At 42.5% G+C, this 22,416-nt stretch overlaps 1 protein-coding gene across 2 annotated transcripts in view; it reads right to left on the reverse strand.

Annotated features, from left to right (window-relative positions):
• SLC6A6 (solute carrier family 6 member 6) overlaps window positions 1-22,416 on the reverse strand; it is a 58,837-nt gene that overhangs the window by 28,271 nt on the left and 8,150 nt on the right. The window contains exons 4-7 of one of the 2 annotated variants that reach the window (XM_019473440.1): window positions 19,511-19,567; window positions 6,388-6,627; window positions 5,650-5,784; window positions 3,161-3,395 (exon numbers count right to left, since the gene is read on the reverse strand). In XM_019473440.1, the coding sequence (XP_019328985.1) occupies window positions 3,161-3,395; window positions 5,650-5,784; window positions 6,388-6,627; window positions 19,511-19,567 (667 nt within the window). The remainder of the gene's footprint in view (window positions 1-3,160; window positions 3,396-5,649; window positions 5,785-6,387; window positions 6,628-19,510; window positions 19,568-22,416) is intronic. The other variant, XM_019473441.1, reaches the window with a different exon arrangement.

A 22,416-nucleotide genomic window follows, 5' to 3' on the forward strand; every position in this document is an offset into this window, starting at 1 on the left:
AAAGTCTGCTGATTACCAAATATTTATAAACACTTGGCCAGCACCAGACAATCAGAGGTTTTGTTCAACCATAATTAACCCATAACATTTAGCCCTTATGTATTAATATGTGTGTAAGCCTTTAAGGTTTTGGACTTTAAAATAAAATCTTCAGAAATAAGACCTGAAGCATGTGATACCAAGAGGTAAGTCTCCTGATACAAAGCCAGATTTGCTTAACCCCCTTTTATTGCTGCTCAAGCAAGCATGTGATTTGCACAGAACATTAATTCAAATGAACTGAAATGTCAGGCTGTACTATACATCCAGCCAGGCTGAGAAGGACATGTGTTATTCAACGCAAAGAGGTTAATGCATCGATGATGTGGTCAATTATATCTGGGCACCGTTAGTTTTACAAAGCAATACGGATGAGGACATTACATAAATGTCCCACAATAAAAATGGCATTGGGTTTCAGAAACCAAATACTCACAAACCCCTGAATTAAATCAGAATTAATTATGCCACAAAGCAGATGGATGTCTTCAGTTAAAGACTATTTATTGACCTGTTCTTTCGATGCGGGTAGCTGGCTGCCTGGCAGCTGGCATTGTCTATGATGGCAAAGTACCTGGAAGTTCTTGAAATTATTTTTAATTTCAGAACTATAAAGAATAGTAGCATGGCTGGGGAAATACTGGGGATACTAAACGCTTACACCACGTAAAAGCTATGTTACTTTAATTACAACAGTATTGCGTGATCTCTGTCCTTACTTTAAGACACCCATAGTTGTTTATGCAGAGAGAAGAGCTATTTTTAATATTCCTGTAAGTGCCATGAGTCCCAAAGGCAGCTTGGTCTGTTAAGGACAGTTTCGCTCATGATGAAACAGTGAGCTATGGACAGTATGTCTGTATTAGTAGGATTACAGAGCCAAACTCCTCCCTAGCATGACTCCAGGGAATAGTTCAGTTCACGATGTTTAAAACTGTTATTTGGGGACAAAAGTTAAAGTGGCGGCGAAGTGCAAGGAGAGTCGCCTCCACAAGCGCTAATTGCTGAGCAACCTTTGCTCCGGTTGTGCTACAGAAACAGTGAGGGGAAGACGGAGGGAAGGGGAAAGCGCTGTGAGGATCAAGGATTTGTCCTCCAGCCTGAGGCACCTCCAGCCTGACGACATCTGTTAGGCTGTGTCTACAGGAGGATTTGGTTCAGCTTGCAGGGGAGTTTTGAGGACAGAAACTTGGTTTCTTTTAGAGGAAACTTAACTGAAAGCTCCACCTCTAACGTGCTCCCATGGGGATATCGTTCCCCCAACCCACGTACAGGCTGCCCTGCCATAAGGCCCTTCACCATGTAACTGCTGTGTCGTTACCCAAGGAAAGCTCTGGTGTCCCCTGAGGTCCTGGAGCACCCACTCTTTCTTTTACAATCCATTTTCCAACTCCCAGCCCTATTTCCTTCTGCTGTGGTATCTTCAGTCTCCTGAAGTGGACATGCCACCTGGGGCCCCAGGGAGACAACCTGGCCCATAAATCTGTGCATTACAGGAGTAGAAGCTTCTGGAGCAGCAGGACAACCCCGTGGCCACATCAGGAGGCTGCTAAGCTTGTGGCTGCCCCCAGGTACGAGAAGACCTGTGAGTAAAATTACTGCACAAAGTTGAAGGTGAACACAGTGCTTTTGAAGTCCTGGGAGAGTAACTCTATTTCGGGGCAGCACTGTGGACCCATGCTTCTTAGGGAAGCCTTGAGGAGATCTTTGGACATCCTACCAAGACAGCCACTCATTTGGATTCAAGGCCCTCAGTCCCAAAGTCATTGTGGGAGAGTCCAAACGAGTGAGAGTTGCTGCTTCTTCTACTGCAACTTGCCTCTAAGTTCCCCTAAAATATCCAAAGGTACCATTTAACAAACCTCTTCCAACTCCCTCCCTATTTACAAGGGAGGAAGTCACCTGGGAAAGTATCTGTCACTCAGCGTGGAAACGCAGTGCTCATGGCACGGTGAAAACGACTGCCCTTATACAGCCTGCACCCTGTCTCTCACAACGGTCACCGGTGCCTCTTGACAAACTGCTCATCCAAGATCCAATCTGCCCTTTGTATTTTGGCTCTTGTGTTACAAATTTTAGCACAGTTCATAAGAGTACTTTTTTTCTAAACTTAACGCATGCCAAACATCTTTGGCATGAACACCATTCCTGCTGGGGCTATTGGCTGACACTTCTTTTTAAAAATAGAGAAGTAGGTACAAGTTGATCAGGGACCAAACTGGACTTTAAATGTGCTGAAAAAGCCAGGCTGGGTCAGAAACTAATTCTACTCTTAATTGACCATCTGACCGAGCCAAGAAAAAAAAAATTCTTCCTAAGCTATTTGTAGTTCCTTTGGATTTAAGTTTCCCTTCAGGTGCCTTCCTCTGCTGCTATGTTTTGATGCCTATATAAACATGCAGAGATTTGAGGTCATGCCCGTTCAGAAATCAGGTTATGCAATATAATTTAAAACTTGAAAAATGAGAGAAATGGGAATAAGAAGCTTAGGCCTGATGAAATCCAGGCATCTGACAAAACAGAGTATCCTCAGAGACTGCAGAGAAAAATGATGTAACAAAGATGACCTGAGAAACCTATAGTACAGGACAACGTTCACCACCTCTGTCAGTTTTATTGGTGAGGTCAATGCCTTGCTTCGTTGTCAGACTGATAAGAGATGTGTTACAGCTTCACCAAGTGTACTGCAAATGCTAATAGCTGGGGAAGAGGGAAAGGCAACCACAACGGGGGTGATTTGTCACTGCTTCCATTGTAAATCCACGCTATCAGAGCATCTGAAGTGACTTGTTCCTGTTCTCATGCTGCATTTAGAGAATCCCAACCAAGAAGGAAACAAGTTTTCTTCCACCCCAGAAATTACACTGGCTTTTTAGGGCTCCCTGTACACTCTAGGATGAACGCTGTTATACATCTAATGCCTTCCTCCACTGCTCCCAGACTGACTAGTCTATCTCAGGACGGATGAGAACCGGTAGCAAACACCGGTCAAACAACTGACATCCAGAGCAATATTCTTTTCCTATCTAACATTCCCCACGGGGCTTCCATAAAATCTCAGGCTAGACCTCTGGCATGCCACTGAAGCGCCCCAAAGGCACCACGAAGAGGGAGTACTTACTCCCAAAACTCCGTGACAGGAGAGGTGAAGTTAGTGGCATTCAGTGATATCCAGAGCGTTATGTTCTTCCTGAGAGTGTCTTCCACGCAGGTCGGCGTGTTCCACTTCTGGTGGCAGTGTGCCCACGGCAGGACGCTCTGGAACGACTGGAACAGGTAGTAGAGTCCCCAGGCCAGGATCACAATGTAGTACACGTTCAGAAGGGACACAATCACTATGGAAGCATAACCAATTCCTGGAGAGAGGGGGAGAGAAAAGAAATAGGTCCAGACGTGACAGCTGCTTCTTGCTAGGGTGCCTTGTGATCTCGTGGAGCTGGTGCTACTCCTGCTGTCTTGCAGACTTGTATCCCGCTCTACCACATCGCTGTTGGAAGCTCAGCTCAACTTGATCACACATAAGCACAGACCTGCCACCATCTCAGACTAGCATGGGCACTCAGGGTTGAGTTTCTGGCTGTGGTTTGCTGACATCGGAGGGGAGGTCTGCAGGACGTCTACCCAATTTAACACTAACCCGGCTATTTCAAGTTTTATTAAAAGGAAATCAAGGCATTATGCTTTGCTTATTTGGGAGCTACATCATCTCACATCTTAGGTACCTACTTGGGCAACATCATTCTCACCACACTGTCCCCCAAGCCAGCTTCCTTGGAGGCAGCTCGGCTGGGCAGCCCCTGCACCGCTCATACTTATCGACTGGCTCGGCTCAGCCTATGTGCAAAAAAAAAAAAGACAGTTCTTGAATGAGTTAAAAAAGGAAAATTCCAAAGCTATCAATGTGAAAGCTGCTGTTTCTGCCCCAATTTCACTTGTGCAAAGGAAGCACTATATTTGTAGCTGTTATGGTTAATTAGATCAATGTTTAACTCAGCTATCAATATTTGACGATAAAAAATGTTCCCTGTTTGTTTTTATAAGCAGGGTCATGGGCAGATAAGGGTGAGTCCTACAGAACTTTGGGAGGTGGCGGAATGCTGTTCCAGTGGAGGCTTTAATTAAACACCACAACTGTTCTCCTGAGTGTGGTATCTCTCTCCTAGCTCGGTAGTTTAGCCCCACCAGCAGATGCATACTATGTCTTAAGTCAGAAGCAGTCACTATTTTTTTAAATACAAAATGAAAGGACTCTGGAAAGTCCTCTTTACTGAAAACCTTTTAGCTCCAAAAAGCTTACAAAGTTTGCCATTTAGGAATAACAGGGGAAAAAAAGAGATTTCCTTTGAAAACTTAGAGCAGTCTTTTACAAGAGGACAAAAAGCCTATGAGGTTCCCTTTAACATCACTCTGATGGCTACCCCAGCACCTGGGATACCTGCCTCATATTTTATAGTTTCAAACCTTATTGCAACAAGAGTCTTTACCACCAGAGATTTTTTTTATGCCAGGTGAAAACAACCAGAGCAAGTGCTATTTATTCTGTACAGCTGCATTTCATTCAGGATATACAGCTAGTCACATTATTAGAGCTACAATTTCTCTTTATGGATGCCTGGGAGATTGTTATTTAAACAAGGAACATTCCTTCCTCCTCAAAAAAAAAAAAAGGCTTCATAAAAGTGGGAGGAGGAGGAAGAAAACGGGGCTAAAGCAGCACAATTACATCAACTTCAGCAACGTTCTGAGTATTAGGTGGGAGTGTGAGCCACAGAGAAAGCCCTCACTTCTGCCTGGGGTGACATGAAGGGAGAGACACCTGGAACAGCAATGCTGGCAGAGCTAGAGACACGTCATCATGAAGTACCCACTCTTTCCAAATGGGATTTGAAGAGTGCTGCTCTGTTCAGTGTAATTATTCCAAATAATTCTGCCTGTGCTCTCCAGCTGTAGAGGGTAATCTCTACACAAGATAGGCATCCTCAGTAATTTTTCTAACCTGTCTTTGATTTTTCATTCTAGTTAACTTCCAGAGCGGCATTCATATAATTCCTGTGAGTGGCGAGTGATTCTTCATTTGCTAGCAAAGGCCCCTGAATAACACCAGACCAACGTGCCTGTTTGCCAGGACCTGCTCAGTTATGACAAAAGTCCCATTCCTGAATCCTACCACAAAATGCTGTCCAGGTTTTGGCTGTATCAATAACAGAGGGGTGACGCCAATGATAAGCTTTCACATGGCAGAAGGAGTTTGATTTCCAGACCAGAATAATATTTTGAAGATGCTTTCACTAAGGCCATGTGAGAGACTCTAGCCTTCCAAAACAACACTTTCTCCGATACCTGTGAACAAAATGTGCAATTGCCTTTTTAAGGCATAATATGCAATTTCTTTCTTGCTTATTGGCAGTTCTGCCAGTTAACAAGACGATAGTATCAAAATCAATACCTTACTTTGTCCTTCAGACTTTCTGACTTCTACCTTTCCAGGAACCAATATCATACCCTCAGTTACTACAGCAAATAGCTGAATTAATGGACATGAGGGGAACAGTGTTGCTGCACACGGTTTACAGAGGTGTCTTTAATCAGTAAAGCACAAGATGTACTAACCAGTGAAAATAGGGCAGATCTTTTCCCAGCATGTAATTCCACCTTCAGAGGTATACTGTCCTAGCACCACCTCCAGGAAAAACACGGGAAGACCTCCCCCAAACAGGAAAATGAAATAAGGTATAAGAAATGCACCTGTTGAGAAAACATAATAGTACAAAATTGAGATGAAGTGAGTGACTTCACACAAGATAGTCTAAAAAGTGTTAACAGACATATATAAACAAAGAAACATATTTGATACTTTATTATCAGTACACAATAATCTTATTCTGCGGTATTTTTGCTCATACTCAAACTCTGCAAGTGGAATGGGTATATGAAGCTGGAAAGGGCATTTTCCTACCTTTTTAAAATGAAAATCTGCAATAACAATGGGGTTAGGCACACAACAGTTTCACATGGCTCAGAATGCTCTTATTCTGAAATCCATTGGTCTGAAATCCTACTGGTCTATATTAATAGCGTATCTTTTGGTTAAAACTCAGACTCAACTGCAGCAGAAGCAAAAGAGCAGAAAAGGTTCAGTAGTATAAAATTTTAAATTGCTGTTGTTTTTCCATAATTAAGTTTTAACAAAAACTATTAAGTAATAAAACAATGTCTCCCAAAGACTGGTGAAGAAGGCAGAAAACAGATGTGTGATTATTCTTTTTAAAAATTGGATGAAGGCACTGAAAAATAGTAAGCATAAGGCAGACAGATTGATTCATGAGAATGAAATAAAGAAATACTCACCTCCGCCATTTTTGTAGCAGAGATACGGAAACCGCCAGACATTGCCTAAACCAATAAATCCACCAGCCACGGACAGCAGAAAGTCAATCTTGCTCGCCCACTTCTCCCGCTGGGGCGGCTTTCCTTCTGCCTCATCCTCAGGCCGTGTCCCCGGGCTCTTGCCAGGGGAAGGTTTGAGGATGTCCTTGTGGAAATCTTTCAAGCACTGAAGCTTTTCCTTTGTTGCCATATTTCTGCTTTCTACATAGAAAAAAGAAAATACCCAGGGTTTATTAAACGGTCTTTACTGGTAGAGCTCTCTAACACTGCAAGAACTGTTTAACCAAACTCAGTTCCATAAAAACCAGTGCTGTTTATCAAGCTGAGATATGAAAAGACATCTGCTGCCTTCACTGACCAGGGGAGACAAACCACCCCTGGACCCTGCGGTCACCTCTTTGCAGCCAATGCAGTGTCGGGGATAGCAAAGGTTTGACACCGTTGCCTACCTGCTAGCTGCAGACAAAAGGTGTATAAAGACTGCGCACTGCATCGGCATCAGCAAATGCTGTTACTGAGCAAGTGTCTCACGCTGTTGCCATGCCCATAGTAAGATACAAATCACTGCATCTGATTCCTTCTCAAACATTTAAGTGAAATACAGCAGAATAGTAAATCTCACCTTTCCAGATAAAACCCATTCCTCTATTTCCCAATAACCTGAACCATCCTGTATCATTTATTGCCTGCAACTTCCTTTCCCTGAGGCATTATAAAGCTTTCAGAAAATTATACATTCATAAAAACTGGAATGGAAAGTCATTTGTCTTAATCAACCTGCAGGAATTGAAGGAATCTTTTCAGTTTATTCCATTTTCATAACTGCACTGTTTTCCCTTGACATCAATAAAGGGACAAAAATAAACCTTTATATTCAATTATCGCCTTATACGCACCTATGTAATTGAACAGTTTGCCAAGAATGATGGCTCCTTAGTTAATTAAAAAGCCAGTGGTATGAGTCACCTGATGCAAAACCCAAAGCATATATATTTATATATATAATTTATGATGTTCAAAAATCATAGATTGTGTAAAAATAATAACAGAAAGAATTACTCTAACAAGTGCCTTTTTATCCAGGATTCCCTCATGAAAACAATTTAGGAATAACTTGTAGCTTTTATGTTAAATCAGATCTCAGGCATATCAGGCCAATTCATTCCCCACATAACTCAAGTGACTTTAGCTGGATCTGACCAGTTATTTTTGCATAGTGTTTTGATACTGAAAAGCACGTGAAATTTTCACCAGAACCAGGCAAACCAGCAAGTTTATTCCAGACCACAACCATTCCCTGCTTGTACATGTCATTATGGGTGCACAGTCATAAAAAAATCATGCTACAGATTATCCCATTTGATAGCTGCAAGCCTCCCTCGTACCTGCTTGCTGTTTTTGATCTCTAACCTGATTTAGCTTGTGGCAGTGACCTGAAACCTGAGTTGACATTAGCTCTGCAGGAAGTTTTTAATCCAAACATGATTTTGAGACAGATATGCATCACTGTACCTGTAAATCTTTCCATCTGCTACGGAAAGTTTCAGAAGGCTAACATTTCTGCAAACCACAGCAGCTCAGTATTCGCCCCACTGACATATTGGTGGCCTTTGCAATACAGTTATTGCGACAGCAGTTGCCTATCAGGCCATGATCTAAAAAGGGACTTTAATCTTCACACTGCTAATCATTATGATTTTCTACTGTTTTTTAAAAAAGGCCACTGCTGACTGCACAGAGGTGATATGAGCAACTGCAATACCTCCTTGTCAACAGCAGAGAGAGCTCACAGAAGGAGAAAGTTAATCACAGGGTGATGGATCATCACCACCCACTGTAGGGGTATAAGGGCAGGACACATATTCCTATAAAATATAGAATCATAGAATAGTTTGGGTTAGAGGGGACCTTTAAAGGTCATCTAGTCCCCCCGCCCTGCCGTGGGCAGGGACATCTTCAACTAGATCAGGTTGCTCAGAGCCCCGTCCAAACTGACCTTGAACGTTTCCAGGGATGGGGCTTCTACCACCTCTCTGGGCAACCTGTGCCAGTGTTTCACCACCCCCAACCGAAAAAATTTCTTCCAATATCTCCTATTGGTTGCTGTTAGATTCATGGTATGAGATAAAGTAATGTAGTAACTGCATAAAAATGGTAGGGCCAGCTCTACAACAGCCTTTAGGCACTTCACTATCATGCATGGAGATTAATGGAGGTGCCTCCAAGAGGGTTTCACAGTAGCCTTAACCTCCCTGGGACATTCACATCTCACTCCAAGCCCCAAACAGGTACCACCCTGCATCATTCCCTGGAATCACCTCTTGGGGGAGAAAAAAAAAATGAGTAGGTGCAACCGCTTTTCTTCAAAGAGGTACCTACAAGGTGGCTGATGTCCTGCTCTCACTGCAACAGCAACCCGGCATGGAGAAAGCCCAATTTCACTTTTTTTTGCTATTTGTGCTGCTTGAATCCCTATCTTTCATCGTGCAGGAGAATGTCATAACCATCAGGCAACAGGCTATTCTGGGCTGAGGAATGGACGGCATTCGGACTGTCTTTCATGGAAGCTGTTCTTCACAGGGTTTACTGAAATACTCATCAACAGAGGAAGAAAGTGTACAAAAGAGACAGTAACTCACACCTAGTGTTTAGGGTATGCTCTTGTTTTTCCGACAATTTTTCAGTGAACTGCTGGGACAGCCATAAACCTGCTTAACAGAGCACAGAGATATATACATTTCTAGATCCTTGCAGGATTAAGGTTTGAAATAGGAGCTTAACTGCTCCCCATGGGGACTGATACTGGAAATACTCCAAAACAGAACACTGGCCACGCAGGGAACATTTATGTAAAAAAAATGGGGGGACCTATGGACATTAGCCACCCCCGAAATGAAAAACTCTTCCAGGATTGCAATTTTTTGCAATCTACTTTTATCTTGCGACACAGAGTTCTTTATTTTTCTGCCAGCTCTAATCTTCTTGCCTGCGGATTTACGTTGACCCAGGTGTTACTCAGTTCTAACCAGAATTTGCAAGCCTGCCCAATTGATTGCATTCTGTAAACCCTAACTCTCACTGCGACAAGGAGATCACCCTGTGGTTTGTCCTAATTACCCACACACAAAGTGTGAAATGGTGCCTTTTCAGACTCCTACTTCGTAACTGCGTGGGACTGCATTTTAAAAAGGGATTTCTAATTTGTCTTAAGACACCCCAAATTAATGGCCACGCTTGAAAACCTAACAACTGAGTGTAAATCTTGTTTCAGCCTTAGCTGGAGCATGAAGATGGATCGTGATCTTTCCCTTAGCCCACAAATGACAAATCCTCAAGGTCACGCTTGCTTTTGGGGTGGCCATTTCACCGTACGGGTGCCAGGAGATGGACCACCACAACTCTGTTGCAAGTCACCAGCTCTCACTAGTGGGGCACGGTACAGTACCTATCCAACGCTTGCACAAAATTAGTAACAGCCCAGTTTTACTGTGTATCTCTTATCTAGTCTTGCTAAAATCCTGATTGTGTTTCGAGGGCCGGCAGCTGTGGCTGGCAGGCACGTACCGTCAACCAATACCATAGGAATTGACGCTAAGCGGCCACCTGGGACTGCGGTCCCAGCCCATGTCACGTTCAAGGGATGTCAGATTTATCCCCCTTTGCTGCCAACCATTGGTGTCCACCCAGCCATTCCCAATTACAGGAACTGTCTACAAAGGCTGCAAGGGTGGGGGGTACGGGCGATTCTCCTTGGCGAAGAAAAGCCAAGAAAATCAAGTTTGTTTAGTGAAAGGCATTGTCTTTTTCCTTAATGGGGTTGGAGTTTCATTTCCTTTAGTTATGTCCCACTGGGTGAGGTTAAAATGGCTCTTAAGGGAAATAGTCTGACAGAGATGCTGAAACAATATGTTGTCACCGCCCAGGTCAGAACCAGAGAATAATAGGTTATTTTTACTGTATCACTTAGTGGGGATGGTATCCGAGATCTAAGCCCATCTGATTCCCCCAAGGAAATATATTGTAAGAAAATGCTCTTACAACCACACAGTCCAAAAGGAGCGATCCAAGTCTGAGACACATGTCTGCCTCCCGGAGACACACGTCTGCCTTCCAGGAGCCACATCTGCCTGCGAGAGTACCCCCTCCAGGAAGCTTCGGATGGCCCCAGGAAGCTCTGGCTTCATCTGATGAACTTGATATGGATAAATAAAAAGCAGTAGAGAAGCCTGCCGTTTACAGTGTGCTACTAGGCTGAGTCCAGCCAAGCTGCTACAGCCTGACCCGAAAGCAAGGGGAGAAAGGATCCAGACTGGGCCAGGCCCAGGATCTGCTCTCATGTACACTGGTACAAACCCTAACTGACTGAGGATGAAGTTATCAGTTGTTAAATCGATGCTGGTAAAACGTGGAAAAATAGAACAAGGGAGCAAGCGTGGGCTCTTTGCACTTCTCAAGCATCTGCTCCCTGGTGCGGCCAGGACCACCTCAAGGGCTCCTCTCCTTCTGCAGGAGAATCATGCATCTGTCCCTTGTGTCTGGTGCACAAATGTCCTCATTTGAAATAGCCCCTGCAATAACCCAAACTCTCTTGCTGCTCCCTGTGATGATTAGTCTTTGATGCACAGCTGAAAATACCAAAAGATTAGCCATAAGCATAGAGCTTTCGCAGCCAACCCAGCTTGGGCCATCTACTGTGCTACAATTATCCTATCTTTGCACGTACAGCCTGCACCTCAGATAACCCTTACCCTTTAAAAAATACTGGCATTGAAATGTAATCCTTCATAACATGCAAAAAATGAGGGGTAGGGGAAGGGGGAGGCACTGGGCAGAGGGATCAGCCGATGAGAGATGCAGATGGGGGAAGGCCACCAGCGTGGACAGGACCTGCTGGTTGTCAGAACAGACACAACTCACGTTACTGCTGAACCACTGACTTTTTTTGACAGACAACCCACAGATTACACATCTGAAAATACACTGTTTAATGTCTGCTTTGGGATTACAGTAATGATCTGCTCCAAGCTTCTTATAGCCAGAGACAGGCAACCAATGCAAGGTAACACCTTCCAGGAGGAGCCCTGAGGACAAATTCATCGTGGATGCTACCTCACTTAATAATCTTTAAAAATCAAGTCTTCAAAACAATGGTTTTCCAAATGCTGATGGAAACACGAAAATCAAAATCTGCCCGTACACACAGATATACATTTGTAAATATTTACGCATGCTAAAATGCATGCCCTGGCTTGTGTCTGAAGATCAGAAACCACAGCAAAGGACCTACTTCTTTTTTGGTCAACGCATATAAACTTTGAATAGGGATTCAACATACTGACTGAATTGGTGACTAGAATCGTAACTGAACTTTTCTTTTCTAGCTCGTTCTTCCGTTAGAGAACTAAAAGCAAAGTACATACTCAGAGTGTCTCTGACCTTGCTGGGAATGCTGCCTGAGGAATGACTGTATGGCTGTACTGCTGATTTTATGGACTATTTTTGCAGCATGATGTGTACCACCACTACTTTTGCTTTCAAAGACCCTTTTCTACTAAGTTCAGCCTGTGCAGACTGTGTGTCTTGAGCTTCTCAGTGCTCTCTCCTCCTTTTCTGTCTCAATGGCTTTTGAGAGACATCTGTTTATCACATTATAATTAATTTTTCTAACCCTACTTAAGCTCATTGCCTCTTTAGACATTAACATCTCTCTTATTTTTCTGCCATTTTTTTCTTTTGTATCTTGGAAACCAAAGTCAACCTCCCTTAAAAAATTGAGCTTTCCTAGAGCTGCCAATCTATTTGTGGGTTGGTTCTTTTTTTAATTATTTTATATTCATATTCATTAATATTTCAAAATTAGCTGTCCTGATTGCTGGATCAGAGCTGCTCTTCAAATAAGCAGCTTCCACTCTCATTGAGAGCAATGGAAAAGCTGCTATTGATTTCAACAGTAGTAGGATCAGGTCCCGAATAAAACTGCATTTATTATGTTTGGCTCATTTCCTAGGATTACTTGGAACTTTGAAAGCTGTAATTCTTGATGTTGACAGCTTTCCCTCCCTCCCTCCCAGAGCAGTGTGGTTAAGCCAATCAATACATGATTAAAAAAAACAGCCCCTTGATCAAACTTATGGCTTTAGTGCAAGTCTTTCTGATCTGCAGAAGAAAAAGCCTTTATGTTTGGCAGCCCTCAAGGCCACACCAGTATCCAAAGAGCACCTGACCACTTATTGTCCTTAACTCATATCCAAGTTCCTTCAGTTTCATTGAAAAAGATACCAACATTTTCTGAAAAATAGTACTGCTCATTTTATTGCACACATTGCCTCTCTTCTTCTTAAAAATGCCTCTAAAAATTCCCTGAACTACATCTCACTGTTCTCTTTGTCTTTAATGGAATCCTCTTTTTCTGATTACTTTTCCCTGGGTATGGGTAGTTATTTAAACATCTATGGGTAGTTATTTAAATATCTATCCACTTGTCCTTTCTTCTTTCTCAGCTTTCCCTCCAACTTTCACCATCTCCCTTCTCACTTCTTCATTTCCTTTTCTTTCACTACTATGCTTTTTTTAGTCTTCTGTGATTGACTGGAAAACCTGCTACTGAAAATTTTCTAGGAGCAAAATGCACTCCTTTATAAAGCTGAAGTCTATTCTGAAAGGAAAGCCCAGGGCTTAATGAAATTTCTTTTTCATCAGTTGTGGTCTGGACAAAAGGTATCTTTTTTTTCCCCCACATGCTTTTTTCTTGCTGATGTTTCCATTCATGCTGTGCAAATGCTTCAAATAGGTACCATGTCACAGTGCAGAGCTGTTATAAAATCCTGCATCTTTGCTCAGATTTCAGCAGCAGAAAATCTGCAGTCACGCAATACTCTAGATGCCTATTTTGTTCTACTGTGAAAGAACAAAGGAGTTACAACTAAACCCAGAACGGGAGGAAATTAAAAACTCTCTTCCCGTTGTGTGGGGTGGAAGGGAAGAGAACGAATATCCACCAACTCCAATGAGTTTCAGAGGGAACATGACCCTGACCCTAAACACAGAGGCTGAAGCGAAGATTATGCTTCCCAGCCTCAGAGGGATGGAGCCTGATTCCCCAGGGAGATGGCCGAGGGCAGCCCTGGCCTCTGCAGCGGTCAGCAAGGAAGAGCATGGGATGCAGCGAAGCAGAGGACTGGCACACTGCATCACACTGGTTATGACTCCATCTTACTGGAATCCTCTGTGGGCATAGTGTCTCCTGTATCCCAGTGAGAAACCAAACGTCCTTCACAGGAGAACCACGGTCCTCCTACTCTGTCTCCTCCTCAAAGAAGAAAGCCCAAGGGTGACTCTTGCAAAGAGGACCACAGGGAAGGAGAGCATGAAAACAAGGGTTGGCGGAGGCCGGGAGAATGAAGGGAAACTGCTCATCCCTTGTACACCGTACTGGTAATTTTGCGCAGGAGAACATCCAGTTAACGCTTGGCTTTGTCCACGTGAAGCCAACTGCTGACCTAATTTAATGCCTCCAGGTGTGCCAGCTAACAGCCTCCTGACTGTCAATAAGCTGGAAAGAAGCACCAGCTCCCTACTGCTTTCCCTGCATACTCCCTCCACTGTACCAGCTCTCCTACTGTGAAAGTAAAATAAACATTAATTCACTGGGTGACAGCACCTCTCGAGGCCCTCGTCTTTAAGAGAGGGCTTTAACAAAATGCAGGAGTACATCCAAGTGGCGTGGCAAGGTGATGGCTTTCCAAGCGAGATGGGCATTGCTGAAGAAGGTTCAACGAGCTGTGCACATCCTTGACTCTTCAACCACCTTGTATTCTGCAGTTATACAACTTTTGACTAAAGGAACAAGCATTTTCATATTTTGTTTTCGATTCTGAAGGTCTGCTGTTGAGTGGATTGCAATTCTTTAGTAAGTCTTGGTGTCAATTAAACTAGTTCTACTGCCACAAATAAACCACATCAAAATCTGTAAGTGATGTCCCTCATCCTGCTATAAAAAAGCAAAAACCTTAAAGCCCACAAAGCTTATGAACTTGAATAGTCAGTGGTGTGCACTGTGCCTATTGAATTTTTTGCATGTGATTAAGAACTTATAGATTCTGTGTGACACATGTGCAAGGCACTTACAACGCATGTTAATGTCAGACAGCAATCTCCATGCTACGATAACCGAGCAGTGCCCCAGTGCAGGGAAAAGAAACGATAAAGTAGCCATTTAGTGAAGCAAATGTGCAATAAAATGTATGAATTCATTATTTCAAAGTAATTTTTTCTTGGGGATAAATCGTTCCACCCTCATCTGTTTTTTCAACTAATTCTAAATTTAGTCTTAAATTTACTGAGTTTACCAATGCTAGTGTTCAGGGCTTTCTCTTAATTGAAGACTCTTGTACTTTTTCAGTATGTTTTCCAACTAGGAAAAAACCAGATATATGTATAAGATTACATGTTTTTGGAAAAACAAGTGGAGTCTTCCATACCCACCAATGGCTTTGATCAGCTTCGTAACCAGGCTGTTGCCATACCTGCCTAGGCCACCTCCACACAAAGCTGGGGTTGTATTTTTATTGCTTCTATCCATTCATTTTAATTTAAACAATAACTGAGGACAGATTTCTATCCCACCTGTGGCAGCTGTTTAAACATGTCATACGGTACCTTATTCCCACAAATCTAGATCCCAACACCATCGGTGGCGGAGAACAATCCTCTTTCTTCTTCTTTGTTCCTGTGCCCCATCTGTGTAACACCTGCTTTTTTTTTTTTCTAGAATACATTAATGGAAGGAAGAGCTGTGCAACACGGCACCATGGGTGGAAAACGGCCAGCCAGCTTGTACCAGGAAAACAGCTATTACATGCACGCGATCAGCAGTGTGAGCCCCAGTACAGGGCTATAAAGTCTGAGAAGGTTATGAAGCCGTGAGGACAGAGCCATGAGCTCTATACTTAATGATAAGAGTAAGCTACTTTTGATTTCAGTCTTGACTTCTCCTTCATGCTGACAGTAATTATCAGCGAAAATATGAATCAGTGATGGAAATGAGCTGTAGGTTTTTAAGACGTGGAGCTAAGGTGGAGCAGCGACCCTTGCCGCTGCACCGCGGTACTCGGGTGACTATAGTGCTCGGCCAGGGCACCACTGCTCACAGGCCTTCAGCCATCAGAGATTTCCTAAGCACCCTGAGGTTTAATTTACTGTTGTTGTTTTCTTTCCTTCAAGAAAAAAAATGGAACAGAAACTTCAAGCATATGAAGTTTCACACAGGAAATGAAATCGAAACTACTGATAAGGCAGAGCGAAAGAGAGCGCGGGGGGTTTCTGCAGAGGATATGCTAAAAGAAGAAGTGGCAAAGCTGATGAACAAGCTCACAGAGAGCACAACTTTGCAAAACAGGTCGGTGAACTGTAGACTTTCACACACACAAAAAAAAAGCGAAGCTGTGTAGACAGTATGGTATTTATTTGCTTTCATGCAGCTGGTGCCAGGTGCTGGCTTGCATGCCTTGGACACTGGCATTTTTTGTTCAATCCAAGAACAGCCTTGGCTCGGTCTCCAGCTGCAGCTCCGTCCTCTGAGCTTCCACGGCTGGCCGGAGCCACTCACCGTGCTCCTGGAGGACATTTCAGAAGGAATACTGCTACGTCCTACAGGCCTCTCAATGGGCGTTATTTGATCAAAAAATCACAAATTTTTGATCGCTACCCATCTGTTTTGAAGGTCTGAGTTGGAAGTAAAACCTTTGGTATTGACCACTAAACCAACATGCTTTTAAACATCACATGATTAAGGCCGATTCCCAGTCAGAAGTGTATTTTCAGTTTGCTTTCGCCACGGACCTCTGACGTCAGCTTTCACATACCGAGAGCTGCACTCATTTTTATGTCAAGAGATATGAAAACGAAATGGCGCCAGAACAAATACTTCACTTCTCCAAGGAAACTAACATATAAACCACTTCGGCATACCACGGTCTGCAAAGTGCAGAGCACACACCAAGCACAAACAAAACCCTGATCCCACACACTACTTGGACAAAAGCCCCACCGAATTCACTCTGGAATCGCTGTCTCCGAAGGGAATTTCGTAAGAGCAAGGCTGACTCCAGTACAAGAAACAAGTACCTGCAATCCTACCTTTATACCAGTGTCAATCCCGCAGGCTACAGGTACTTGCTTTTCTGTTGGCTTTTGCAGGTAAGCATCCCCAAGTATAGCATGACAATATATGAACAGCCTGAGTATTCTTCTCCATCTCTTTTCTTTTCAAACAAATGCCAGCTGGTGGTTTTCGTTGCAGGTTGCTTTTATAGTCCTAGCTTGACTGCTGTAAACTTAACCTACTCCTGTTGACCAGTTCAGAGGCGCAGTTCATAAAGCTGAACAGTTGAGGATCTTTCTTAGTGCAATTTCATCTAAGCGAACACACTTACACTAGATACCAATGTGGCACATTAACCTTTAATATCCAAAGCTGTTTTCATCATGACTACAATTGTTTTTCTTTTTTTTGTGTGTGTGCAAAAGCTAATTACGGACAGGTGGGAAACTGTTTGCAGTTCTACCATAAATGATGGGTACGTGACAAACAGCTGAGATATAGCCATAAAAACACTCCATATGTAAACTAATGTTAGAAAGCGAGAGAACTTCCTTTGGTTTACTTTTCTGGATTTTTGTGAGGAGGTGACCTGCATACAAGAGCTACATGACCTTCTGATAGTTTTGCAGAAGGAGAAACCTAGGTGATTCAAAGTCAGATGTATTGCTTTAAATTCCTCACGTGAATATTATCTGTCTATTAAATGTGACTTGTAATCTATAGCTTGTGTACTGCAGGAAGAGTGGAGCAGAAGGGACCTTCAACCCTACTAAGCAACAGTATCTTCTGCTACTATATTCCCTCTACATGGCACGACACCTTTTTCACATTTGAAAGATCAACCCTCTACATCATTTAAGGAGGATCTGTATGAGGAGAGAGAATTGATGTGGTTACAGAAGAGGGAGGGCAGCAGTCACTAGAAAAAGTATATGAAAGCAAGTCTGTCCTGTTAAATCTTGATTTTAGAATCCTGCCTTGCATAAAAAGGGACAAAAAAAGGCTTTCGGTTGCTCATATTTAGTCTTTCCTCAATCCACTACGGTAGCCCCATTTGTAACCTTTATTTTTGACAGAGCCTGATGGGAAATAATGTGTTTGCATAAGCAATATACTTATTGCTGATAAAGGAGAGATATGGAGAAAAATCACCTTATCTTGGCAGAGTTGAAAGAGCAACCCTATAAAACTATGCCTGTATTTCTTTTTCCTAGCAATTGGGAGTTTCTTTTCTTTTTTTCTCTATAATAGCTAGATCATCGTTGAAAATTCCCTAGACTGATATGGTGAATCTGAGTGTGGTTTTGCTTTCTTTCGGCACAATTAAAATAACATTATTCTGACCAAGAGCATTTTTTGGCTAGCATATCATAGAATCATAGAATCATTTAGGTAGGAAAAGACCTTTAAGATCATCAAGTCCAACCGTTAACCTAACACTGCCAAGTCCACCACTAAACCATGTCCCTAAGCACCACATCTACACGTCTTTTAAACACCTCCAGGGATGGTGACTCAACCGCTTCCCTGGGCAGCCTGTTCCAATGCTTGACAACCTTTTTGGTGAAGAAACTTAAGGCATTTGGCTGGGAGTAGATGCTCTGTGCAGCATTAACTCCCTCATGTGGTTAGAGCCTCATGAGGAAACCAGCACGTAATGGCAGAGCGAGGGCAGTTGGTGACTCGCTAAATCCTAAATACCCCAAAGCTCTCTTCAAGGCTGCTAGAGTATGGGATTTGTAACTGAAAGGGGAAAAAAGCGATCTTTACTTTTTAAATACTTATCATCCTGATATAATTATGCATCAAACTCTTCAACTGATAACTTCAATTGGCACTTAATGAAGATCTGAAGAGATCTCAAGTGAAATCCTGGTAAAAATTCCAACTAATTTCAGAGATACCCAAATTTCACCTACTAATCTCATCTGAGGTTACCATTTACATCTTGATTTCGATCCCACGTGAGTAAAACCACTGTAACTCCACTGACCTTCAGGAGGTCGCTCCTGTTTTATGCTGGTATGAAAGAGAATGACTCCAATGGGGAGTGAGGAGTTAATGACACACATAGCACCACAGCTGAATCAGAACAGGAACTGGGTATTAAACAGAACCATAAAATAATTTAGGTTAGAAGGGACTTCTGGAGGTCACGTAGCCCAACCTCTTGCTCAAAGAAGGGCCAACATCAAAATCAGGCTACGTTGCCGATGGCCTTATCTGGTCAAGCTCTGAAAACCTCCAAGACTGTACAATCTCGGAACAACCTGTCCCTCTGCTTCACTCCTCTCAGGGTGAACAATTTTTCCTTGTAACCAATCTGAATTTCCCTATCGGACAAAGAAAGAAGGTGAGGAGGAAAAGGGATAAGAGGATTAACACAAAATGACAACACAATACTGAATGGAAGGCTCAATCCTCATATTCTGATACTGCACGCATACAATACAGCAGTTGGAAAGGAAAAGATACAGAGGGTGTGTGCGGCGAGTGACAAATGGGTAAGCTCCAGGTTAAGTGCAAAATAAGTAACAGTCCCTGGTGGCAGCATATCAGACGATACTCATTTTACACTGTCAGAGTAAAAACATATTCTTTTAAGAAAATTAAAAAAAAAAAACACTGAATGTTACAATGCATGCCAAGCAATTATTGCTTTCCACAATGTGTCCTGTGACTCACTGAGCCACAATAAATTGGCATATGGTGCTCATTCAGGGTATATAACTCACACATTTGCAATAGCTCTAAAGAGCTAATAGTTACTTGGACTGTAGTTAATTTTGGGGGTTTTTAATTTCCCTGTGGCAATGCAATAAATGTCATGCTTATTATTGTATTGTTATTATTTTTAAAAAATAATAATGGTTTTTAGTGGCAGACAAGTGTCATTAACGCCTGAAATCCCTTGTATGCTAGGGAAATCAATTCAGACAATCTCTGGCATGCGAAAGCACATAAATAATTGGTAAATACTACCTGTGGTCTTCTGGGTCCAGATTTGCCTGATGCCAAGAGCAATCAACTCCTTTTTGGCTGCAAAGGATAGGAGGGCACTCAATACCTCGCAGAAGGCACTCAGTACCTGGCAAAAATCAAGCTTTCTGTGTGCCAGCACCCCATGAAAGAGCAAACCCTGAAGCGCATATGACAGAAATGGTTCTCTTCTCTTATGAGGGAAGGCAACCTCCTAGAGAGACACAGAGCCAGCTCTCTATAAGGTGCCAAATACTCTTCCTGCCTGGGAAAGGTGCACTTCCTATGCTTACCCCGCTTAAAAAACAGCTCTAACTCTCTTATCGAAGGAGGAAAAAAAAAACCCAACAAAGCATCTGTCTTTCAGTGAGTCTGCCCAAGAGCAGGAGTAGACTGGAAATCCAGTTTTTATTATTAATAAGGCATCAGAGATGCTTAAAAGCAGGGATCGAGCAGTGGCAGAAGAACCTGTGTGCAATTACAAGAAAATTCTTCTCCTGTAATTAAGATGACTCAAATGAGCCCGGGCTACACCATGACTTATGAGTATGATGAAGACAATATGGCTTCAGAGTGCTAATGGAGCTTTCCATCATACCAAGATGATTTAATGGGGGGGGGGATCCTATATAGACAAGGTCTACATAACACTTGTATACATTTGAAATAAGTCTACTGAAGCCAGTGCTATTCTTTAGCAAAAAGTGGATCAGTAAGATAGAAGTGGACCACGGGGGTTTTGCCCACATAGGGATTCAGAGTTACAGCAGAAGTGCCACAGGTTTCAAGGTTAGCAGGACTGACTCCTGAAAAAGGGGGTCTGACTTTGATCCTGTTTATACAATGATAACGCAATAGCAATGCTACTGGAATCAACAAAGCTATGCTGGAGTAAATCAGCTGAGAATTAGATCCTGAATTTGTATGTCTTTGCAGCTAATTTCACAGGTATTAAAACAACACTAGTGTCTCAAAATGTGACTTGGAAGGAAAAACATAAATAAACCTCTCAGCCCACAGCTCTATTGCTCTCTGATCCCGGAGGAGGCAATTATTCCCTCAGTGATGTGCTGTACAGGCCAAATACAATGACTGCCAATACAAATATTTTGTTCCTGGGTTTTTGCTTTATAAAATGTAAATTTGAACTGTGTGGCCTCAGGTGTTTTCTTCAGTGCTTAACACAACAGGTTCCAAACGGTGACCGGGGAATATGGCCATGACCTTAGCACGAACGGCAATGCTGAATAACGACCTGCTCTGCCTATTTCCTCACCTTCAATCTCCTGAACTGTTTAATTGTGTGGAAGACAGTTGAAATTGTGCCTGAATTAAGACTGCCAGTGTCCGACCTGTGCTCTTTTACTGTTATTCTCTAGAGTCTTTGCTACTGCTCACAAAATATTCTCCAGCTCCTCAGAAATATCTTTGATTTATTAACACGTTTGTGGCATCCCAATTACCTATCTTCCTCGAGGAATGTACTCGAGAAAGTGCAGAAGTACATAAAAATTAAGTATAGCTTAGACCTTTTTCCAATCAAAAGTGGTATTCATCTATGCAGAAATGTCAAAGTCTTCATTTCATCCAAGGAGATAAAACCAGTGTTTAGCTAATAACCACCTTCTCCTCAATGCAAAGACCCTCCCTCCAGAGAAGGAAATGCTGCCTTTGTCCAGATCCCATACACTCATTCTCTTGTTGGTTAATTCATGACAGTGTTAGCTAGATGTTCTTTATAGGGTATTATTTGTAGCTGCTGTTTTCATGAAGCAGCTGTAATAAACAAGTGAGATTTATGTACCTTTTTAAATTGCTTGAAATAATTAGGGTTGTTAAATTTAGACTCTGAAAGAACCTACTGATTTCTCTATTTTTTTTAATAAATACGGAAGCTACAAAGCGATCTACCACCACCACTCAGGCTTGGGCCAGAACAGTATGCGCTCCATATACTATCCAAAATGTGTTTTGGATGAGGAAATAATCTAAGTTCTCCAAACAATCTTTTAAAAGTAAATGATAGTTGTGCTGAATTGTTTCAACAACTACACTGTGTGTTATTCTTCCCCAGCCTAAACTCAGAAAGGACTTCTTTTTATTCCTATTCTGGTCTATACAGCTGCAAATGGGCACCCTGGATCTGGATCTCGCTGGTAAGCTCAATCAAAAGTAGGACCAAAACTGAGACCCAGACCCAGACCAGATTTTTGCAGCTGACTTCCTGGCTTGATGATTTATACTGCATCCAACTATTATAAAAGCCCTGACCCATGTCAGGCATTCAAATACCAAACTCGGAGCTTGTGATTTGCTCTCATCTGCCATCATTTACTTTTTCCACTCATTCCCCCTCAACCACAGCTTGCTGTATTGACAGTTCAGATACTTATTTAAAATAAGTAAACACAATGCCCTCCCCAACCCAGTTTGGCCATTTTACAGCTACTGCTGCATTTCAGAGCCTGATCCAACAAACCTGCTTCATGACAGCACCAAACAAACATCCTCTAAAAAGATTTTCACTCACAGATTGTTTTTTTTTTTTTTGTTTGGTCAGTTTTGTGATTCATCAGCCTTACAGTATTTTTCTTGGTGCGGGTACCACCATCCTGGCAGTTCAGGTTTCCTCAGTGCAATGGGAAAGACAAGATGAAATACCAGGGGCCACGACAGAACTTAGCCTTAATGGTTCTACAAGAGCGGACTGACGTTGAGCAGACGTTCAGCTGACTACAACCCCAGAAGAGGTGAGGAAAAGATGATCTGCTGTGGGAAAGATCACATCATGCCATGCATAGAAGAGATACAGCAACAATAATATACTAACCGTGTAATGAGAAAAGGTACAAAATGAAGACAAGGAGAAGGCTAAACCTGACAGTTTTTACATTATGAACTTTCATAAC

This window comes from Aptenodytes forsteri, unplaced genomic scaffold (genome assembly GCF_000699145.1).
Source record: "Aptenodytes forsteri isolate BGI_AS27 unplaced genomic scaffold, ASM69914v1 Scaffold53, whole genome shotgun sequence".
Lineage (NCBI taxonomy): Eukaryota > Metazoa > Chordata > Aves > Sphenisciformes > Spheniscidae > Aptenodytes > Aptenodytes forsteri.